Genomic DNA, 23,430 nt, shown 5'->3' with positions numbered 1-23,430 from the left:
GCGCCAGCGGGCAGGAAGGGGTAGCCCCTGGTGTATAAGCCCACCCAGTCCTCTTGTGTCTGAAGCAGCTCCCTGAGGGCCACAGACTGGGGCCTTGAGTTTCCTCCGCCCAGGCCGTGAGCCGCGGGCTTGCCGCCTCCTCCCTCCTCCTCACCCGCCCCTGACTGACTGATAGCGACGCAGTGGTGGCGGCGGGGGTACTGGGGGCCTAGGCGACAGGGCTCCCGCCTCCTCCCCGCGCCCGCGCGATCATCCGCCGCTCCCAACCGCTGCAGCCGTCACGTCGTCGGAGATTTCCATCGGGGCTGGGGGCGGGCCTGGGGCGGGGAGAGCGCGGCGGGGCGCGGCGAGTGGGAGGAGTGAAAGTTGGAGCCCAGCAAAACCCTCCACGCCGCGCTCAGTGCCGCCAGACCGTGAGCCGCGACCTCCGGTACAGGTGGTCGCTCCGGTCTCTGCGAAAATGTTGTCCAAAGTTCTTCCAGTCCTCCTCGCCATCGTATTGATCCTCCAGTCGAGGTGAGTCTCCATCCCGATCTCGGGAGCCTTTCGCGCCCAGCTCCTTCTACCTGGGAGCAGGGACGGCTCTCGGGACCCCCGCCGCCCGCGTTCTTCGAGCCCCGCGCCCGCCTGGCCCCCAGCCCGAGCGCGGGCTGGCCAAGTCCCGCGTCCCCTCGATGCGCACCAGCCTACGCCCCCGCTCCCTCTAGGCTGGGCTCCCGGGGTCGTTGAAGGGTAGCCCCAAAAGGAAGACTGGACTCCAGTTCTCGGACTCGCGCTCACAGAAGCACTGCGGTGGCTGGGTGACAAGCACTCCTTTTCGGAGTCTTGCGCAGGAAGAGGGGAGCGGCCCCCGTGTGACCGGCCAGGGCAGGCTCCATCTACTGGGGTCCGGGGGTGCATTTTGAGAAGTGGGTGCGCGACTGAGGGAGCTTAACTGCGCCAGAAATGAGTTAGTATTGCCTCGTCTGTTCTCTGCTGCTCACATTTTTTTTAAGAGTGCCTACTGAGTACCAGGCACTGCGCCAGGCAACTCTGACTTTACTTGCTTCCCATACCGCTGCTCCTCTTGGTGCCGGTCCCAGGCAAGAGCTTTGGTTTAGTCTTAAGGGTTCCCGCACCAGCTATACCCCTCTCCCCACCGCTGATAGCCTCCCCCTAACTTAACTTATTCCTAGATACCCTGCTGGGCCCTGGCCCGACTGGAACCAGAGGCCAGGAATGTTACTCTCCTCTGAAGTCTGTGGTTTGGGTCCTAGATTTCAATCCCCTTCTCCATTTTCAGGTTTCCCTTAAACAACCAGCTTCCCTCACACCTTCTCCTGGCCCTGGGACTTGGCTAGGAAGTTTGTCTCCTGGATTTCTGGCTTTTGGGGGTGGAAGACGATGGCTTCCTTCTTGTTGTTGTTGTTGTTTTGAGATGGTTCCTTCTGAGTGTGAAGTGTCACAAGTTTGCAAGCTTCCTGATCTGTGGCGCTTTACGGAAGTTTCCATGGCACTGAGCTTGTGTCTTCTTTATCCGTTGTGGGGAGTGGGGAGTGGCCTTTCTCCGGACCCCAGATTGCATTAGCTCCTCGGGGAAGGGGAGGTGTGGCTCCCTGCTGTCTCACTAGTGTCCTGGAGTGGGGCTCGCCTCTGCAGAGGCTTGGTAAATGTTTTTTTATGCGTGCTAGCAATTTCCAGTCATCCACATCCCTCCAAATGGGATTTGGACTAGTTGAGAAAGCTGACACGGTGACTGGTTAGGGCAAAAGCTGGCTCTGGGGTGAGGGAAATAAGAAGAGGGTGGTGGTCAGAGAGGAAAACAGCAGGAAAAAGGGGCTGGGGAAGTGGAAACTACTTTTCAAGCATAGCAACCTGTGGTGTCAGGAAAGACCTGAAGAGGTGGCAGTAGGGTGTGCTGGGCCACCCTGAACCAGGAGATCTCACTCTGGTCCAGGCTCAGCCTCAAATCAGTTGTGTGACTTTGGGCACAGTCCTTCTTCTATCAGGGCTTCACTTTCTCCATCTGTAGAATGGGAAAGAGATATGATTTCGGAAATAAATCTAACATCTCTTCTTATGTCCCCCCAACCACCGCCACCAGTCAACTGTTGGGGAGGGGGTAGCGTAGAGATTCAACTTCATGATGGACCATTACGTCTGGAGACATGTGAATGCCTGGAAAACTCCCCTGGAAAATCCCACTATTCCAATGTATGAGTGTTTTTCAAGTTTTTATTCTTCCTAGCCGTAATTTTAGATGAAAGCCACCTTATGACCCTCTGATATCATTTTCATTGCAGACCTAGTCTAGGGGCAGGAGGGCTTTGGTGATCCCAGTGCTTTCGGGTTTATTTGTTTGCCTCTGCACTTTTAAACCTGGGAGGGCACAGGGATGATCTTGTCCATGGATTTCAGGCATCTGGGAGGGGCCGCTTCAGGCTTTTAGGTGGTCCCGGCTGGCAGTGCTCAGCCTACCATGGACTGCTGGTTTTGACTGTGCCATGTTACAAGCCACATCACTCATTTTGCAGGGTCTCGGGTCTCCATGTTCCCTCCTCTCTTCACATAGTCTCTAGCTCTTATCTTTTGAGAGGGCTAAGAGTTTGACCTCAGGGAAGGAGGACATCTTCTAGATATGGCATTTGAAAGCAAAACCTGTATTTTTCAAGCTCAGTTCTTCCCTAGCGCACAATGCGAAGTAACCACTTCGGATATGAGAAATGGTGTGGATTTGGCACATCTGCATGCCACTCAAGCAATTCTAACAGCTTAAAATACTGCAGAAAAATGCATTTTGCTGCCCAAGTTGGCAGTCCCTTGGTCTGCAATACAGGGGTCATGCCAATGTCTCTTGCCCTGTTTACCCATTATTTTAGGAAGCAAATTGCCTTATGGCTTAAAAAAATCATTTTTGAATTCTGACATGCCAATATAAAAGCATAGACATCATGAGTGAACAGCTCAGTGGATTTTCACAAAGTAAACAGGCCCATGTAACCAACACCTAGATCAGGAAATAGAGCATTGCAACCCTCTCATCACACACATGCACACATGCGTGTGTGCGTGCACGTGCACACACACACACACAGGCATCTCCAAAATGCCTGTCCTTGTACACTTTCTTCCCCAATGGAAACCACTCTCCTGCCTTCCAATATCAGATTAATATGGGATGTTGGCTTTTAAAAAGACTTTTAATTATAATTTTTTCAAAGATATATAAAGGTAGAGGGAACAGTACATGGAATCTCCATGTAGCCATCACCAGCCCCATTGTTTGTGAACTCATGGCCACTCTTATTTTCTTTTACCCCACCCACCCTGCAATTCTGATTTAGATTGTCTTGAAGCATATCTCAGACATCATATCATTTTATATGTTGTTTTAATATGTATTTGTAGTCATTAATGATTTCACAAACATAAGAAAATACGATAATTATACAGAAAATTTAAGAATAATTTATTCATGCCTCAAGTATCCACTCAGTGTTCAAATATCTCCTATTGTGTCATAAATGATTTCTGTTTGTTTTTTAAGAGTTTTCTTTTAAATAAAACAAGATCCAGATATTAGCAGGTGGGGCATTTTGATTTTTTAAACACTTTTTATAGAATTAGAACGTGTATACAGAAAAGGGCTCAAATCATAAGTGTACAGCTGATGAGTTGTCAGAATATGAACACAGCGGTGTAAAGAAAGCCAAATCAAGGACCTGAACGTGAGCAGGACCTCAGAAGCCCCCTTTATCACTGCCTCCCAGCAAAGGCAGCGCTATCCAGACTTCTAACACTATCGGTGAGTTTCATACCTTGGCAGATGGGCTTTAACATTTTTGTTTAATTCACTTAGTCTTACTAATCCTCTTCTTTTTCTTGGCTGTGGTGCATGGCTGTGGAACTCAGGGTGGACTTCTGTTGGGCAGCCAGTTCCTGGATGGCTGTCTCTGGGTGGAGGAGTCCTGCCTTTCCTGCTTACATACTCACAAAGGCTGCTCTTTAGCCTCCTTCCCTTCACTCCCTTCCCCTGCCCCCAGTGCAATGAGTATTACGCAACCACAAAACTGCAAAATATTCCCACAATTTTCTGGTCCTTTCTGGGAGAGGCTGTTCTGGCTTTCGCAAGCATTCCTCTCAGCCCTGGCCCTCTGCCTGCTCCTCACTCCCAGGTGGTGCTGGTCAGGCTGACTAGAGGCCAAGGCTAGTCCAGTGGGCCAGTGCTCACACACAAATGCCGTCTTCATTTCACGTGGAACATTCTTTTAAAATCTAGGTCTTAGTTTTATTGACTTTTTTTTTTAAATAAAAGAGTTATCATTAAAGAAGGACAGGATAGAAAGTCCCCAAAGAGCAGCAAGATTTAAAAGAAAGTCACAAGCCTTATGTGTCACTCTCTTATCATTTGCTTTTACCAGTCACAATTTAATTAAGCTTTGTGTTGAAAACTTATTTTGGTTTGCTTCTGTCCCAAGAGGCACCAGCTGGGGCCCCTACAGAGTGCAGGGCAGAGCTTCATTTTTCATTTGTATGTTCTAGGGTCGAGGGACCTCAGACTGAATCAAATGATGAAGCCTCTGCCCATGATGTCATCTATGGCCCCCTGCCCCAGTCTCTGGAAAATAAGCTTCTCTCTGAGAAAACACGGTCAACTAAGACTGAGACTAGGCGCAGAGTTGGCAAACTTCCACAAGCCTCTCGCATCCTGAACACTCTCCTGAGTAATGATGACCACAAACTGCGCCCTGGCATTGGAGGTGAGTAGCAGAGCAAAGTTCTTTCCCTCCTGGAGCGTCCAGGGCTTGAGGGTATAGGCATGGAGAATGGACCTGGGCTATAAAAGAGGGTGCCATGCACATGAACAGGAGCATCCGATGTTGACCTGTTGGGTAAGAGATACTAACTCTAGTCTCAGCACTGTCATTGACCTTGATTAAGACTTTTCCCTTCTCTCGCCTTCAGTTTTTCCAACCGTAAAGTGAGAGGACTAAACTGGGTTGTTGATCTTCAAGATGTATGTTCAATTCTTAACAGTCCATGAGCTGGGTTTTGCCATGGAAGAACAAATAAAGAAATAAGATTGGACACTGAACCTGTGTGGTTCAACACTTACTTGACTCCCCTTTCACCCCCTCTGACCACTTCCTCCCCTGTCCCATGACCCTGTTTAACACTTACCCTTTGCTGCTTCTGCTTCCCTTACAGAGAAGCCCACTGTGGTCACTGTTGAGATCTCTGTCAACAGCCTTGGTCCTCTCTCTATCCAGGACATGGTGAGTACTAAGCTTTCCTTACAGTATTTCCTAGCCCAGGGGCTGACCTACAGGGCATTCCACAGACTTTCTACTTCCTGCTCTGTATGTCTGTAACAACTCCAATAATTTATTTTCTGGAGGGAGGAAGGGGTTTTTTAACCACTGACTTGAGAATGAGACTGGAAAAGGTAAGTCTCTTGCTACTTGAAGAGGATCTTCAGAATCAAAACCGTATCTTCCAGTTTTTTCATTGAAAGTAAAAATAATAAAGCAATTTTAAACACCACAATGGAATGCCTCTTTTATTCTGATAATTATTTGTATGGACATAAGTCTAAAGTTACTAGCTCTTGCTCTAAGACTGTTTCTATATTTTTGCTCTACTTCCTTTTTTCCTTTCCACTAGTATCATCATAGTGTCAGCACTGCCCCCATTTAGCTTTCATCATCTCCCACCTAGAATACGCCTATTCCAATCTACCTACTAAGTTGGCCTCCCAAGTGATGAGCCTCCTGCAGTCCCGGCTCTGTTTACTACATGAAGTTCAAGGCCTTCCATGGTTGTATTCCTCTTCACCCCTTTAGAGACCACATGCTTTGGTCACCCTGGACTTTGGGTGTTTGCAGATCACCTTGTGCCTCTGAGCTTTCCTTCAAGTGATTTTCTGTTTGGTGTGCCATTGTTCTACTTTCTTACTTGTCAGCTGCCTTCTTTTTCAGTATCTAGCTCAGACGACATCTCATTCATGGTATCTCCCTAGACCTCCACATCTGTTAATTGCTTCTTTCTTTTTCACACCACATTTCTCTCCTTGGCAGTTACATCTTTAGAGCTTATATCACAGTTGTTTACCTGATTCCCTACGTCATTTCATTGTAATTTTCTGTGGTATGTCTGCCTTGCTGTCTCCACCATGGGCTCCTTGATGTCAAGTGCTCAGTATATGTTAGCTAAGCAAATGAGTGATGAAAGATGTTCTGCAAGAATCACTTGCATCTTCAGAGCCTGACACTGAGGAAGGCTGTGATAAGCAACTCCATCACAGCCACAGACTTGGCTTGGCTCAGGGCAAACAAAATTTTAGCATATTCACTGGTACCCAAAAAGTGCCATGTGACTGGGTGAGTTTAGAGCCTTGGCTCTGAGGTGGGCCTTGCAAATAGACCCTCAAAGGTAAGTTAACCTTCATGGAAAATCAAGGTGTTTACATAGGCTAAGTGGAAGAGCAAGGTCCCCCACCACTGCCACCATGAGGCTTTGACTGCCTGATTCTTCAGGCACACTACTTATGCAATACTATGTAACAAATTACCCCCAAAACATAGTGTCTTAAAGCAACAAATAATCATTATCTCACAGTTTGTGTTGGTCAGGAATACAGGCATGGCTTAGCTGGGTTCTTTGTTTCAGAGTCTTTCACAAACCTGTAATCAAGGTGTCAGCTGGGGCTGGGGTCTCATCTGAAGGCTCAACTGAGAGAGGATCCATTTCCAAGACCACTCACAGGACTGGCAGGATTCATTTCCTCTCTGGCTGGGGTCTGGAGATCTCCCTCCATCCTTGCCATGTGCACCTGTCCACAGGGTAGCTCACAGTATGGTAGCTGGCTTCCTTCTGAGTGAGGAATTGTCGAGAAGGTGCTCAAGATGCAAACCACAAGCTTTTTATAATCTAATTTTAGGAGTGACATCCCATTGCTTCTGTGGTACTCTCCTCATCAGATGCAAATCATAAGGTCCATCCCACAGTAAAGTGGAGGGGATTACAGAAGGGCACAAATACCAGGAAGTGAAGAAAATTGGCGGACATCTCAGAGTCTGCCTGCTACACATGATTATTATGTTCTTCTGTTAGAGAAACTCCTAGAATGGAGTTGCTGAGAACTAACAAGAAAGAACAGACACATGAGAGCAGTTAGATGCTTTTGAGTTTCTGTCTACACTTTAAAATTGGTGCGCTTTTTTTTGTCTCTTCCCTTGATGTCAGATTTACTTTTTCACTGCTAACAGTGTGTTTACCACTAAGAGAATTGTAGTCTCCTTTTTTCTTGCAATTTACCTTTTTAAAATAAGTATGAATTTAGCAATTAGTTTTGCTAGCATTGTTTATAAACTAAGAAACACTAAGTTCTGTGCAAGAACCAGAGATTGAGGGCTTGTGGTCCCACCACTGTGGACATTGCTGACAGTTTCAAGTCATTGGTGTAGGAGTGGGGGAAGTGGCTCAAGATGTATTCTAGCTGGGCAGAGAGCATCCTGCACCAGTCTCTGCCTCTCCTCTTTAGCATCCCCAAAGCCAAATATAGTGCTCAGTCCACAGTAACCTCATGGCTCCTAGAAATTTGCATATCTATTTCTCTGTTCCTTTGTTCTATTTCTGTGCTCCTTTGGCTTGACTTTAAGTCACTGCCAACCTGATTTGTAAGTAACCAGTCCAATTTCCAGCAAGCTGGTTTGTTCATTCTTTTCTAACATATCACTCTCCACCCAATTAGTGGCAGCTAAACTTCCTTAGGTGGAGTGAAGAGAACACACATATTGACAAACGGAGCAGGGGGCGCTAAGTTGCTTCGGTTTGCTTTCTGAAATTGAAGAGTAGTGGAGAATTTGTGATTACAGTTTCCTTGCTGTTTGGGAAGCCAATTTCTATCTACAAGAGCCCATGTAGCAGAGCAGTAGCCCCACTCACAGTAGCTGAATGCCCTGTCTCTCCTTGCTCCATGGCTATTCATCCTGCCAGCAGGGGCCTCACCTGACAATGCTCTAAGGATATAGTCTAATAACCCAGCAGTCACCAAACCTAGCATGGAACATAGGGCAGTTCACAAAAGAGCCAAAAACTTTATTTTCTTTGGCCAGTAAGGTGGTGCTTTATCCTGAGCCAAGAGTCTTTTGTAAATTCCAAACTCTTACATGTAGTTTTAAATTATCCTGAGATGTCTTGCCTTCTACATGGTTCCAAACAGTTTTTTAAAGCTGTGGGAGGTCCCTGTTCTGTGGTGTACTCGGTAAGGAGGGGACGCATGCCTCTGCCACACAGTCACAGAATATGCCAGTCCCCAGCACATTCTGTCTCCTTGGATCCTCGTGACAGCCTGCATGGAAGCCAAAGCTGCCATTAGGATATGGATCCCTGTTTTACATTTGAGGAAGCTGAGCCTTCTCAGAAATGTGAGTCCTGGCATTGGATACATACTTGGTGTAGCTGCTTGAGGAGAGTTTCAACACCTTTCAGCCAAATGTTGTATAGAGAGCAGGCCTTGTCCTCAGGGAGGAAAACCTGAGTGCATGGTTTTGGAACACCCAGTCTGAGATTAAAAGGCAATGAGTAATCTGGGAATGACTGCCCATTGTAGCATCAGTAGTTGCTAACTCTTTTTTTTTTTTTTTTTTTTTTTTTGGCTGTGGTAATTATCGCAGTTGATTCTAGTTCCAAAACTCTGAATTTCTAGAGTTTTGGCTGAGCTAAAAGAGATGTACATCACAAGCTCCTTTGTCAAACTGGGGAAAAACTGAACTGTTAGTTATCAGTTGATATGCAATGAACTTAAAATTGTCAAATAGAAATTAAATGCTCATTTGAAACACTTCATAAAATAAAGCATAAGCACAGTGTGAGTGCAGACGGAAAGGCTTCCTGCAGGCTACCAAGCAGTTCATGAAGCCTGGAAATGAAGGAGGCTCTGCTAGCCAAGTTGGAACTGCCAGCCACTTGGGACAGTCGAAATACTTGGAAGGCTATTTGTGGAGGCAGGTGGGGCAGGGCGGAGTCAGAGACTCTCATACAAATGGGATCCAGTCTCTGCCAGCTCTTTTCTATGTGCTACTCTGGCCTACTCCAGGGAACATTCTCAGTCTTCCCTTCCATGGCTGGCTCCCAGCAGTTTGGTGGCTTGGCAGCAAAGACAATCAGGGATTTTCTTCATTTCTTCCCTATGGGCCCTACCTGCCTCCATAGTTGTGAGTATTCACTGTTGGATGCAGAACTCAGGGGAAAGACCTAGGGATTCTGCAGAGAAAACTGGACCTTGGCACCTAAAAAGATTGTTGGTGCAAGTGAAAGCCATCCCAGGGCAAGGCTGCCGTCGACTATTTGTGTGACTTTGGATTGACCCCTTTCTCATGGAGCCTCAGTTTCCTTATCTCTAAAACAAAGGATGTTGGGCTAGCCGTCAGAGTTCTACCTTGGCCTAGTTGTGGTACTTGCTGCTCGAGCTGCTTGCAGTTCTATTGCTGTCGGGTTTTTTTCTCCCTTCAACACCAGTGGTGCACGTTTCTAGCTTCTTCCTATTAAATATCATTGTTTATGTTTAACAGACATTTTATGGGACAGACAATATCTGGAGACCAAATAATCATGGATATATCTATGCACATGCACACACACATTCAGAGGTTACAGGCACTTATCTGAAAGGAAAAACAAAACAAGGGGAAAAAAAGGTTGTTCTTGCTTAAAAGACATGAGGCTAAATAGACATTTTTCTTGTGACTCAAAACACTTCTTTTTTTTTTTTTTTTTTGAGGTGGAGTCTTGCTCTGTCGCCCAGCCTGTAGTACAGTGGCACAATCTCGGCTCACTGTAACCCCCTTTTCCCAGGTTCAAGGGATACTGCTGCCTCAGCCTCCTGAATAGCTGGAATTATAGACATCCGCCAACACGCCCGGCTAATTTTTGTATTTTTAGTAGAGATGGGGTTTCACCATGTTGGCAAGGCTGGTCTCGAACTCCTCACCTCATGATCCTCCTGCCTCGGCCGCCCAAACTGCTGGGAGTACAGGCATGAGCCACAGCACTAGACATCCAAAGCACTTTATTTTTATTTTAATTCTGGAGAATGAAGGATTGGGGTTAATTAATATTTGTGCTCCCCAAATAAAAATTGAAAGGGAGTGGCAAACAATATGTTAGCATGTCAATGTCCTTTTTCTGCTCATCCCCAAGTGTCTGCTTTTCTGTCCTTCCCACCAGGAATACACCATTGACATCATGTTCTCCCAGACCTGGCATGACGAACGCCTCTGTTACAATGACACCTTTGAGTCTCTTGTTCTGAGTGGCAACGTGGTGAGCCAGCTATGGATCCCAGACACCTTTTTTAGAAATTCTAAGAGAACCCAAGAGCATGAGATCACCATGCCCAACCAGATGGTCCGCATCTACAAGGATGGCAAGGTGTTGTATGCAATTAGGTATGTCAAGCCTCTGGAGTCTCACCTCTTGGGGTTCTCTCTCCTCTTCTGATAATTTTAGCTAAAGATCCATGGACAGAGATCTCATTCTGAATGACACCTCTAAGGGCCTGTCCAGCTTTCCTGGACCGTAAGCTCAGCTCCCTCATGTAACAGATATAGAGGCCTCAAAATAGGAAGATACTGCTTCAAGCCACACACCAAGTTTGTGACAGAGCCGGAACTGGTACCCAGTTACTTGGCTCCAAGTCCAGAACTCCCCCAACTAGGATGTGTCAGCATGACTGCATTACCTAGACAATTCCATCCCAAGTGGGCACTGGATATAAAGATACGTCCACAGTGGTGGAGTTGTTCAGGTGGTGCAGCAGCACAGCAGTGGCAAAGGTACCTAAGATCAGGTTGGATACTTGAATTCCCAACAGGAGAAGATTGTGTGTCGGGGGCAGGAAGGTGGGGAAGAGTGGGAGGATGTTGGCAGGTCCTGGAAACTGGGCTGGGTGAGGGAAAAAATAGCCTATCAAATTTGGTCCGTATGTTTCTCTAATGGTGGAGCCCAGAGTAGCCAGATACTTCTGAGCTGTTTGCCTATTTGTTTTGTTTTGTTTTTTCTCTTTTGTTATCTCTCCTTTGAGCTTTTTGTCTTAAATTCTACTGAGGGCTGGGTGCGGTGGCTCATGCCTGTGATCCCAACCCCTTTGGCGGCTGCGGCGGGCAGATCACTTGAGGTCAGCAGTTCTAGACAAGCCTGGCCATCATGGAAAAACCCTATCTCTACTAAAAATGCAAAAATTAGTGGGGCGTGATGGCGCTAATTCCAGCTACTTGGGAGGCTGAGGCACGAGAACGGTTTGAGCCTGGGAGGCAAGAGACTGCAGTGAGCTGAAATCATGCCACTGAACTCTAGCCTGGGTGACAGAGTGAGACTCTGTCTCAAATAAACAAACAAACAAACAAAATCGAGTCGGGCTATTCATTGGTGTTGATCCCTAGACCAAAGTTGGGTGGATATGAAAGTGCTTAGGATCAGCCTAATTAGGCTCCTTTCTCCCTTCCAGGATGACCATTGATGCTGGATGCTCACTCCACATGCTCAGATTTCCAATGGATTCTCACTCTTGCCCTCTGTCTTTCTCTAGCTGTGAGTACCTTCTTAGGTTTCTGGGGCCCCAGAGGCATGCTGGGCTCCTTCTTTTTCTCATCCTTGCCGTTTACATTTTTCTGCCTCTGCTTTTCTCCTAAAATGGTGCCAAGGTTGTGCAGGGCTTCCATCCTCCACCCTCATTTCCTTTCCTGCCAACAATACTGTGTTGCTCAATCCGTCCACGTGCCTCTGAAATGTACCTCAAGTATGTCTGCTCCTCTCCATCTCCACTGGCACTGCCTTGGTTTAGGCCTTTGTCATCTTTCACTTGGACTTTTGCCACATCTTCACTTTGAAACTGCACATGTCCGAAACAAAATTCATTGTCTCCTCCAAACCTCTACCACCAAAACAGGAGTGTTGCTTCTGTGTTCTGATTTGTCTCGTTGAAGAGCACCGTCACCCACCCAGTTGCCCGAATCAAGAACTTTGGTGTTCCCGCTCCCTCACTTCCTGTATCTAATCAGTCCGCACATCCTATTGGTGTTTCCTCCCAGTCTCTAGCAATGCTGTCTGTTTGTCTGCACTCTGTCACAGCTTTGATTTCCACCTGCATTAATTTAATTGTGACTGGATTACTACACTGGCCTGTTTCACCAACATGCTATGCTCATGGAAGGACCAAAGCGACCTAGCTGAAAGGTCACCTAGACCAGATCACTTCTCACTTTCAAATCTGCCCTTAAGTGTCATGAATCAATTCGAAATTCCTTAGAATGCTCCTCAAAACCATTCGTGAACTGTACTCTGCCACTCACTCCTGTGCTCCTCATCCTCTGTGAGCTAGCCGTCCTGAACTTTTGGCTTTTCCACAATATACCAGTGTTTCACCTTTGTATGCTGCCCCTTAATCCCTTCAATCATTCTTATTGAGAATATTTACTTGAGTTTCAAGATGAATGGGGCTATCACCTGCTTTATGAAGTCTTTTCTGAGTATGTCTGCAAGTGATCTTTATCTGCTTTGTTTCCCCACTGTTCCACGGGCATAGGTTTCTCAGAGCACCTCCAAAAATCACAGTAGTATACTCTCTGTCTTGTAAAATTAAATGTAAATTTTTGAGGATAGGTTCATGCCTTGCTCATCTGTGTATTTCCAGCCCAGGGCCTGATACTGAGGAATGCTCAGTAGTGCACTTATTGAATGGACTTCAACAATGAGGTAAGAGAAGCAAGGTCCCACGGCTGGTGAGACCACAGGCAGGACTCCAAGGCATTGTGCAGGCTGACTCCATGCTATTGGAGACCCAGATGGGCTTCCAAGTCTCATATGACCCTATTTCTCACATTGGTTTCCAGTTTCCTATCCTGAGAATGAGATGACCTACAAGTGGGAAAATTTCAAGCTTGAAATCAATGAGAAGAACTCCTGGAAGCTCTTCCAGTTTGATTTTACAGGAGTGAGCAACAAAACTGAAATAATCTCAACCCCAGCTGGTAAGTGTGCCATGGAAACCAGGGCTTGGCGGAAGTCCAGGAAGGTGGTAGAGATGATTGGAGATGGCCATCCATACAAATGCTTTGCAGTAATCCCATGGAAATATCGTAAGACATGGCTCCTGTCTTATAATTGCTAAGCACTTGCAACTGTTTGCAGAGGAAACTGAGACTTTGTAACTATGTCTCAGTCTTATCTGCAAAGAAGTAAGTGCTTTGCCAAGCCCCTTGAGAGATTAGGTAAGTAGATAAAGTTCTGTTGCTGTCAGAATGTGCAACTGGCTTTTTCATGCGGACTCTTCAGTTTCAAGGTTACAACACTGACCTACTTGGATGATTTTGGGGAATGGAGCTCATATGAGTTCTCCATATCCAGAACCAATCCAGGCTGGTTGAATGAGAAGCAAAGTCCATTATAGTGGGAGGTGGAGGCTAGAGCTCTAATGCAAGCTAGTTTAAGGCTGGGATACTCTGGAGGAAGTTACAGCAGTACAGTGGCTGCTGCATTGGCATTTATCTTAAAGGAACAGGTCTAAAAATCACAAATTCTTGTCAGAGTTCATGGTGGATTCAACATAAGCATAGTGACCCCTGTTTTTCTGACCTTTTCTCTAACAAAGACTAAAAGGAAAGTCCCTGGGCGTCTTACCTTTCAGCTTGCAATTAGATGTGAGCATCTTCACTTATGTTCCTAGGTGATCTGAATGAGGAGCCAAGGGACCTCCCCAGGGTAGCTCCCAGAGCAGCCCTGGAAACACTCTTCACACATCCTAACCAAGTTCAGGGCAGTGAAGGAACTGCCCTCATTGTTTCCAGAGTGTGGATGGAGTCAGTCACCCAACCAGCCATTTGTCGTGAGAGGCATCTTGTTCTGCTACCATCTGACTAGGCAGAAAAATCTGCTTTTGTTTCATTTGTTGAGTCATTCTCTGGGTGAGGGAAAGCTCATGCTCATGTGGCCAGAGCTTTGCTTGCACAGTACTAGGAAAGGGAAGAGGGATGGAGTATCTTACAAATACTTGTCTTTTCTCTTGGGAACTCTGGAGAAGCAGTTTTACTACGTTTGACTTGGGAGCCTTGCTCTTCTGCCAGCTAACCATAGGCCTGTCTCTTGGCTTTCCACACATCAGTTTTTCCCAGATAGGTGGGGACCCATCATCAAAAGTGACAGAGGAGATAAGGCCCGGGGGCTTTCAAGTCACTAGTGGTTCCATTTAGTAGATGGTTGTGCATTGTTTCAAAATGGTGCCCTAGTGACTACAAAGCCCCAGAGCCAGTATCATCACCAAAGCAGTGACAGTAAGTAAGCAGCAGACCTCCTTGGGAGTGAGGAGGATTGTTGAGGAGAAAAGAGGTCTTCTTTCTCCTCTGCTAGAGACTAGTTGATCTTGAGACATGGTTCCTTCAGTGTCAGAGTTATCTTTGGACTTCAGAGTCCAAACTCTTCCAGCTGGACCCTAGGACAGGTCTCTCCATCTGGAGCATACTTATGTGGTCATCTCCTAAGGGTTCAGAATTCAGTGGTAGCCTGCTACTCTGGCCATCTTGGACTTTGAGCCAGAGAATCTCTGCTTCAGGAGGTTCAAAGAGAGTCCAGCCCTGCCCCAGGGAGTGGCTTGTCCTTCACTGATGACTATGGACCCTCCAATGGAGTATTATTGCTGGCCAGGAATTCACTGTCTTACAAGTAGGTTTCTTTCTTCTCTAGACAGTTCTGTTCATCAGAAAACTCTTCCTGTTCATCTGAAATTGGAGTCTCTGGAAGTTCCACACATTGGGTCTAGTTATTTTTCCTTGGAACTATCCAGCTTATGTTAGTCCAGCCACTATTTCACAGGGCCGAGATGAAAGGATCAGCATCATCATTCCCGGCATGGATCATAGTCTGTTGTAGTCTACATAGCCCTAGTTTATTTTTCTTCCCTCATTCTCCAAAGCTTTGAGTCCATTCATCCTTCTAGTCCCAGTCCTCTGGACATGATCTTTTTAATTGTGTCCCTCTGACACTGCAGTGACCAACGATGGTCTGGTCAAAGGGGATAAGAGTTTGAGCATAAAACTGTCTTTAGCATGTATTTTTTGCTTTGGTTCCTCAGCCCCAGATACATATGTTTTTCTTACCTGTGCTTCTCTAACTCCTCAGGAAGAAAAAAGTGTGTGTTAGCATCTTTCTCTTGTCCTTCAAGACAAATTGTCACCTCTTGACGAATGGAGAAGCTTCTTTTTTTGGCCATATATTAAATAAACCCAGCAATTAGAAGTGCCTTAAATTGCAGTCAAGATCCCAGGGCAAGAGGACTTTTGATAAATACATTCTGGCCAGTAGGCAAGTGTGAGGGTGGTCTGCATCAGCTCTGGAGGAGTTCTATCCCAAAGCTATACTCAACACACACGTTTCCCACTGAAAACAGGTCACTCCCTTGCCTTTTTCCAGAAGAATCTGAGAAGCCTTGCTCCTTGAGTTTCAGTGCTGCCAAGCAAGGTGAGTAGTAATTCAGCTCTTCTCACTCAGCTCCAGCCCACTCTGACCTGCTGGGCAGGTGATCTACTTTCCAAAATAGGACACACGGACAGATTAGTGTTCTGGTCTGCTTTACAAAGATGTTGCCTGGCAGGAGCAAGAGTTGCTGAGTGTCTGCTGGGTTCCAGGCTGTTCTGAGCTTGGATGGGCAGGGGCTAAGCCACAGGGCCCACCCGAGCCCTGCCTTGAAGGGACTTAAAAGCCCACCTAATTATAGGCCTAGTAATTCTATAGTATCACAACTCCAATGTGATGCTGAGAGTGGAAAATGATGTCCTGGGCTCAGAGAAAAGCCCACACAAGCCCAGGAGTCATGATAACATGCCTCCTGCTATCATGGAGAAGGTTCATCAGAGCATAAAGCAGCATGAATGGTATAAAAAAAAGAAGCCAACTAGAGATACACTTTGTCATCAGGTTCTGAAGGAGCCATGACTGTCTAGCTGAAAGCCATGACCAGGGACACAACGTCCAAGTGACTACGAGGACCTCAGTCTGCCCTGTGGATGTGTACTCCACAGACCTGATATCTGCAGGGCTGACTGAAATGTTCATTTTAAGCTCATTCTTCTCTTTTCCTGAAACATTCAATTTGGGTTAGAGGTCCTAGACTAAGACCAGAGAGTCCAGGGTTAGATTATTGGTGTCAATTTGCAGGCTATCTCAGGAAATCTGTGAGCAGATGGGATTGGCTTTGGGTAAGATGTGTGAGAGTGTGAGTGTAAAATGTCAGTTGGAGATGGGTCACGATGGGCCTTAGCATCAGCGTCCAGAGTGCAGATTGAGTCTATAGCTCATGTGGAATGGGGAGCCACCAAAAGTTTGGGGAGCATACTAGTCCCGGTTTTGACCACCAGTGAAGCAGTGCTCCCTCACTAAGGCATTTTGCCATCATACAAATGTGTAGAAAGGAGGCCGAAAGCATTACGTGCTTCCCCACCACAGCACAGACATCCCTGGTCTCATTTGCTGAGAGTAGACATTCTGAGGGCCAGCAGTCCAGGTATGACATGTCTCAGTGGGCTCACTGGGTGTGAAGCCCTCAGTCAGCCATCTGGATATCAGCTGCATGGGCATGATATCTAAAAGGCTGTTTTTTTCACTTTCACCAGGCTCTCTTGCCACCCTGCAGAGACAGACATTGAATGTGGGAGAGTGAACTGAGAAAGAAGCTATTAAGATTCTGGCCTTGACTTAGCTGTTAACTGGCCATGGGTCTTGCAGTAAGTCTTTTTTCTGGGCTTCTTCTGATCCTATTTGTATATTTTGCATTGTTAACATCATGCCTCTATCCTAGGGAATACTGTGAGCTGAACAGTGAAACCCTTACTGTGCATTTCCTGCTTAACGGAGACCCTCATGTAATGCAGTGGCATTTTTTCTGTATTTCAGGTGACTTCATGGTCATGACGATTTTCTTCAATGTGAGCAGGCAGTTTGGCTATGTTGCTTTTCAAAACTATGTCCCTTCTTCCATGACCACGATGCTCTCCTGGGTTTCCTTTTGGATCAAGACAGAGTCTGCTCCTGCCCGGACCTCTGTAGGTAAGAGGGGAAAGAGGCATACACATAGGCACATGGCTAGGAGTTGACTGGACCACAGCAGAGTTACCTTGTCATGGAGTCCTTCAACCAACGTAGCATATAGGTCAGAAGCTAAGTCCACCTCCACTCCTGTGCTCTTGCAGGGGTCACCTCTGTTGTCACCATGACCACGTTGGGCACCTTTTCTCGTAAGAATTTCCCACGTGTCTCCTATATCACAGCCTTGGATTTCTATATCGCCATCTGCTTCGTCTTCTGCTTCTGTGCACTGTTGGAGTTTGCTGTGCTCAACTTCCTGATCTACAATCAGACCAAAGCCCATGCTTCTCCAAAACTCCGCCATGTATGAACTGGGTATGGGAGTGGTGGCAAGGCTTTAGAGTGTGAAGACATTCTAGCAAGGGCATTAGGGTTATGGCACATGGGTGGTCAGCTTGCTGAGTGATGGGGTATTACCCAGAGTTATGGGGGGAGTTGAATCAACTTCCCGATGTAATGGTGAGAAGTTGGAGGTGACAAGCCAATATATGGTGTGCCAAAGACAGTTTCCAGAAAATCCGGAGGCAGTACATAGACTTGGCTTATCTTCCCTTGACTTTTCCCCACTTCTTTCCTTGTCCATTTTAGCCTTGTATCGATAGCCGTGCCCATACCCGTGTCTGTGCACGTGCCCGAGCCTGTACCCGCCAACATCAGGAAGCTTTTGTGTGCCAGATTGTCACCACTGAGGGAAGTGATGGAGAGGACCGCCCGTCTTGCTCAGCCCAGCAGTCCCCTAGCCCAGGTAGCCCTGAGGGTCCCCGCAGCCTCTATTCCAAGCTGGCCAGCTGTGAGTGGTGCAAGCGTTTTAAGAAGTACTTCTGCATGGTCCCTAATTGTGAGGGCAGTACCTGGCAGCAGGGCCACCTCTGCATCCACGTCTACCGCCTGGATAACTACTCGCGAGTTGTTTTCCCAGTGACCTTCTTCATCTTCAATATGCTCTATTGGCTTGTTTGCCTTAACTTGTAGGTGCCAGCTGGTACACTGTGAGGCAACCTCCCCAGTTCCCCAAGAGGTCCAAGCCCCTTGCCAAGGGAGTTGGGCGAAAGCAGCAGCAGCAGGAGCAACCAGAGATTTTCCTGCCCCATTCCCCAAACGGAAGCCTGTAGAGGGTTTGTCTTTGCTGTGCCTCTCCCCGATCTGGCCCATTCACTGACTCTTCTTGGTAGCCCATTTCAAATTATTAATAAATGGGCCAACTTCCTCTTCTTTAAGGAGCATCTGTGATGCTCAGTCTTAAAAATCATAGGCACCTAGTGATCAGCTCCCTAAAACCATGCCTATGTACAGGCGGATTAGCTATCTTTCAAAAGTGCTGACAACCAGACGACCACTGCATTTTTCCAGAAGCCCACTATTGCCTTTGTAGTGCTTTGGGCCCAGCTCTGGCCTTAGCCTCAAAGTGCACCAACTAGTTGCTTCTCTATACCTGACACCTCATTAAGATGCTCGGCAGCAGTGTAGCAGGAGGAAGGGATCCCTACCCTTTGGTCAGATTATTATGTTACTGGTTCTCTCTCCCGGCTACCCCTTTCTCTACAGATAGATAGACACTGGCATTATCCCTTTAGAATGAAGGTGGCAGCAAGAGAGCCTATTTGGGACAGCATTCCTCTCTCTGCTGCTGTGACATCTCCCTCTCTCTGCTGGCTCTATCTTTCATCTGCACTACTAATTCAATGCCCTTCATCCAATGGGTATCTATATTTGTGTGTGATGATAGTAACTACTTCCTGCTTTATATGCCACCTTCTTCCTTCTCTTTGACCCCTGTGACTTTTCTGTAACTTCCCCAGTGACTTTCCCTAGCCCTGACCCAGGTACTAGGCCTTGGTGACTTCCTGGGGCCAAGAAACTAAGGAAACTTGGCTTTGCAGCAGCCATTACTCACCATTGATTGGTGCCCACCTAAGGCACACCATAGGAGCTCTATCACTTGCTTGGCCCCTGGACCCATGAGCCAGTCCACTGTTATACCTGGGGCACTCTAACAATCACAATCAATTGAATTCCCTTAAATTTGTATGGCACTGGAACTTTGACAAAGCATTTTTGACAAATTGTGTCTATTTGGAGCTTCATGATAGCCCTGTGACATCTTTAGGACAGTATTATTATCCCCATTGTGCAGATGGAAACCCTGAGGCACAGATTTCTATGGGACTGTGGATCTCACTGGAAGCTACCCAAGAGCCTACTGTAGCCTTCTAGACCACATGATAGGGGTAGGCAGCTCAGTTCACCACGATTCTACTCTGTCACCTCTGCAGGTACTGCAGTGGCAGGGCCCAGAATGGCGACGTCTCTTTAGCTCAATTTCTGAGCCTTAGGTGCTCAGACTGCCCCCAAGATCAGATCTCTCCTGGCTCTAGTAACCGAGTAGAATGAATTTTGTTATGTCCCAATGCTTGTATATGCTAAGTAAATCTGTGTTTGTAATTCTGTAATTTATTGGGGGATGGATAGGGTGGGGTCTCCATCTACTTTTTGTCACCATCATCTGAAATAGGGAAATATGTGAATAAATATATCAATGAAGCATTCAAGGTGTGGCTGGTTTCTGTGGAGTTCAAGTTTGTTCTCAGTCCAGGTTTTAAATCTGAAATCCATGACCCAAATCTTTGCGCCCCTCTCCCATCCATAATTTCCATACCTGCCACGCATGGACTGTTTACCATTTTCTCATTAGTACGGAACAGGAATGAAGGGAGGAGTGTGCCTGCGTGTGTGGCACCCTTTACAGATTCCCTTCATTGCTCCCATGCCTCTGCTGGCTCTGTGTCCCTTTTGCCTTGCCTATCACTCTAGCTCCCCTAATCAAAACTAGACGGTTCCTAGGGACCACCAGACTCAAAACATTCCCCTCCTCTACCACGTAAAGATGAGGCAGAGAAAAAAATGAGAGATTTGTCTCCTGTCACACAGGAGTTAGTTAATAGTGGAGTGAGACTGGACCTTAGAAATGCTAATACCCTGGCTTGGCTTGGAACATGCCTAGACACCTTGGTTGATTCACCTTTCAAAATAAGGTATGTTATTTTATACCTCTAAAGGTATGTTGGGAAGTGTGGCCCTGGCATCCTGTGACACTTCCCACTCTAAAGGAACTCAGAAACAATAATGAGAACCAAAGAGGAGACAAAAAGGCTATATCTGAACAGCCATTTTTGCCATAATGTCTTTAGAATGATGCTCAAACTTGCATGCAAGAAACTCACAGAAAATACAAGGAACAATTTTAGAACTAGGAAAATATTTTGTCACTAAAGACATAGGGAGGAAAAAAGGCAGTGTGGTTCTTGGGCAATGTAGATGTGCGAATTTGTAAGCAGTCATATTTAAATAGATTTGATACATAGAAATAGTGCAAACCAGATTTTTTAATCTCACTGTAATAAATCTACACATAAAATCTCTACCATCTATAAATGTTTAGATGCTCACATAAACAGTTATTTTAAAACAAAGAAATTGAAATCATTATTAAGTGCATAATATCTAAAAAATAAAATTAATGAATGAGTTGCAGCCAACACTGCTCTTAGAGAAAAACTCATAATTTAAATGTTTCAATTACTAAATACAATGGAAAAAAATGAGTTAGCCATTGATAACTAGAAACTGGAAAAAAGATAAAAACACATTATACCTTAGAAACATTTGGAGGGTTGAAGGAATTTTAAAATTAAACAGTACAGGAAACCAATTAAGCATTTGAAAAACAAGAAATAAAGCTAGGTTCCTATGTCTCTTCTCATCCAAATTACTGATGAATCAAATATTTAAAAACTTTTTGAAAGGAAACCATAAAGGTGCTATAAGACAATATGGATGAATATGTTTATATGCCTGGGATGGGAAAGGCCCTTCTAAGCATGACATAAAATACCAGAAACAAGAAAGGAAAAGATTGAAAACAGTGCCCATACTAAGAAATAATAATAACTAAAACAAAAGGAAAAGACGTAGAGCAAAACACACTTTCAAAGTTCAATTTTTCTGGGAAGCAGTCTTTGAGACCGAGATTAGAATGCAGGAAGTTGATTGGGGAGTGCTCTTTGGATCCTTGCCTTTGGGAGGAGTGCAGGGAGCAACACCCAGTGGAGAAGAAATTGAGCTATGATGCACTGGCTGTTAAGAGCCTCAGTTTGCTGAGTCAAACGGTATTTCTATTCCTATATCCTTGGGCAATTGCCACACTGTCTTCCACAATGTTGAATTAATTTACACTCCCACTAACTGTGTAAAAAGCATTCCTATTTCTCCACATTCTCTCCAGCACCTGTTGTCTCCTGATTTTTTAATGATTGTCATTCTAATTGGCATGAGGTGATATCTCAATGTGGTTTTTATTTGCATTTTTCTAATGACCAGTGATGATGAGCTTTTTTCCATATGTTTGTTGGCTGCATAAATGTCTTGTTTTGAAAAGTGTCTATTCATATCCTTTGCCCACTTTTTGATGGGGTTGTTTTTTTCTTGTAAATTTGTTTAAGTTCTCCGTAGATTCTGGATATTAGCCCTTTATCTGATGGGTAGATTGCAAAAAATTTTCCCCATTCTGTTGGTTGCTGGTTCACTCTATTTGACCCAGCAATCCCATTACTGGGTATATACCCAAAGGATTATAAATCATTCTATTATAAAGATGCATGCACACATATATTTATTGCGGCACTGTTCACAATAGCAAAGACTTGGAACCAACCCATATGCCCGCCAATGATAGACTGGATAAAAAAAATGTGGCACATATACACCATGGAATACTATGCAGCCATAAAAAAAGATGAGTTCATGTCCTTTGCAGGAACATGGATGAAACTGGAAACCATTATTCTCACCAAACTGACACAAGAACAGAAAACCAAACACCACATGTTCTCACTCATAAGTGGATGTTGAACAATGAGAACACACAGACACAGGGAGGGGAATATCACACACTGGGGCCTGGGGGGTGGGGGGCTGGGGAGAAATAGCAGGGGGTGGAGGATTGGGGATGGATAGCATTAGGAGAAATATCTAATGTAGTTGACGGGGTGATGGATGCAGCAAACCACTACCATAGCACGTGTATACCTATGTAACAAATCTGCACGATCTGCACATGTACCTCTGAAGTTAAAGTATAATAAATAAATAAATAAATAAGAGCCGCAGATTAACAAATTAGAAGTTCTCAAGCTGGGATGATTCTGAGTGGTCGAAAATCAGGGCAAGGGGGATGGGCCCTTATACTCCTTCACTGAATGTGAACATGAACGTGGGTATCCCTAAGAGGGCCTCCATTAAAGGCTGTCAGCCTCCAACAGTTTCAGCAGCTGGAGAAGTAAGAGCTGTGCCCAAGGGGCAGTGGTGGGGGAAGAACTTGGTGGAACACTACAACACCCACGATCATTTGCCCCTTACTTTGCTGAGGCTCATTTGCCTCATACAAATACACACCACAGTCATCCTCCCATGGTTATGTTGAACTTCTTTTCCTTGGGAGGATTTATAAGACTAATGAAACACATTACACATCTGTTACAGGAGCTAGTCTTGGTGGCCTTAACTGATGCTCATCATCTCTGTCATACTACTGATTTCAGAACTCCTCTCACCCTTAGCTAGTATCTGCCTATCTAGGTAACTTACCTTGTGGACTGACCGAAACCTTCACCGTTGGAGGGTCTGAGCCTCTGAACACCATGTCCTTCTCTGCCCATGGTTGGTGGACTTGTTTATCATTTCTAAGGGATATCTAAGTGGGTCCTCTGGATGTCAAACTTATTCTTGCCTGCCCCAACTGTATAGAAGTGGCATGATCTCCTTACGGTGATTAGAATCAATTACCACTGTCAGGATGGTGACTTGTTTTCTTTTGGCTGGTGTCAAACATGACCAAGCAGCGGCTATGGATAAAATTTGATGGAACCCTTGTGTTCCCTGGTCAAGGCATTGACAATCTGGAAGCCAAGAGCTTTAAACCTGTAGGACCCAGAATTATGAAAACTGGAGTCACAGATTCCCTTAAGTGGGTCACCAGCAGTGGATAAGCAAAACAACTTCTACTTCTGCTCCTCAGTTCCCAAACCTGTACTTTCTACCGCATAGGGTGCAAAATGATTTAGGGTGTAAAACGCTTCCTGGTGGGTGGATTCCCATCCTCTTATAGTATCATCCCTAAGCTCACACTTCAGCTCTGTCTTTAACACACCATTTCATCACTCAATCTGGATGGCAATTTCTGCGTAGTATTGTATGTAATCAAATTCCAGGTCATGTGCCCAATGTTGCACACCTTTTTCTGGAAAGGGAACCTCTGGG

At 45.8% G+C, this 23,430-nt stretch overlaps 1 protein-coding gene across 2 annotated transcripts; it reads left to right on the top strand.

Annotated features, from left to right (window-relative positions):
* The first annotated feature begins 405 nt into the window (after positions 1-405).
* GABRE (gamma-aminobutyric acid type A receptor subunit epsilon) lies at positions 406-19,664 on the top strand. Of its 2 annotated transcripts, none has more exons than XM_012439278.3 (9): positions 406-516; positions 4,522-4,739; positions 5,188-5,255; positions 10,210-10,430; positions 11,489-11,571; positions 12,873-13,010; positions 16,924-17,076; positions 17,220-17,430; positions 17,704-17,775. In XM_012439278.3, the coding sequence occupies exons 1-8, from the start codon at positions 461-463 to the stop codon at positions 17,423-17,425; spliced, it is 1,143 nt and encodes a 380-aa protein (XP_012294701.2). In that variant the 5' UTR covers positions 406-460; the 3' UTR covers positions 17,426-17,430; positions 17,704-17,775. The 2 variants fall into 2 exon arrangements, with proteins under 2 accessions (XP_012294701.2, XP_012294699.2); XM_012439276.3 differs by having other exon boundaries at positions 407-516; positions 17,220-17,419; positions 17,704-19,664.
* Positions 19,665-23,430: the final 3,766 nt, after the last annotated feature.

Source organism: Aotus nancymaae, unplaced genomic scaffold (assembly GCF_030222135.1).
Source record: "Aotus nancymaae isolate 86718 unplaced genomic scaffold, 86718_ANA_hifiasm-v0.15.2.pri h1tg000138l, whole genome shotgun sequence".
In the NCBI taxonomy this organism is placed as follows: Eukaryota; Metazoa; Chordata; class Mammalia; order Primates; family Aotidae; genus Aotus; species Aotus nancymaae.
This window is presented reverse-complemented; position numbering and strand designations above follow the sequence as displayed.

Bases quoted from the DNA above. Each gene is read 5' to 3' on its own strand.
- GABRE (XM_012439276.3), top strand. From the start codon at position 461: ATGTTGTCCAAAGTTCTTCCAGTCCTCCTCGCCATCGTATTGATCCTC. The intron at 517-4,521 runs GTGAGTCTCCAT...TGTATGTTCTAG, and splicing joins GTATTGATCCTCCAGTCGAG to GGTCGAGGGACCTCAGACTG. The intron at 5,256-10,209 runs GTGAGTACTAAG...CCTTCCCACCAG, and splicing joins CTCTCTCTATCCAGGACATG to GAATACACCATTGACATCAT.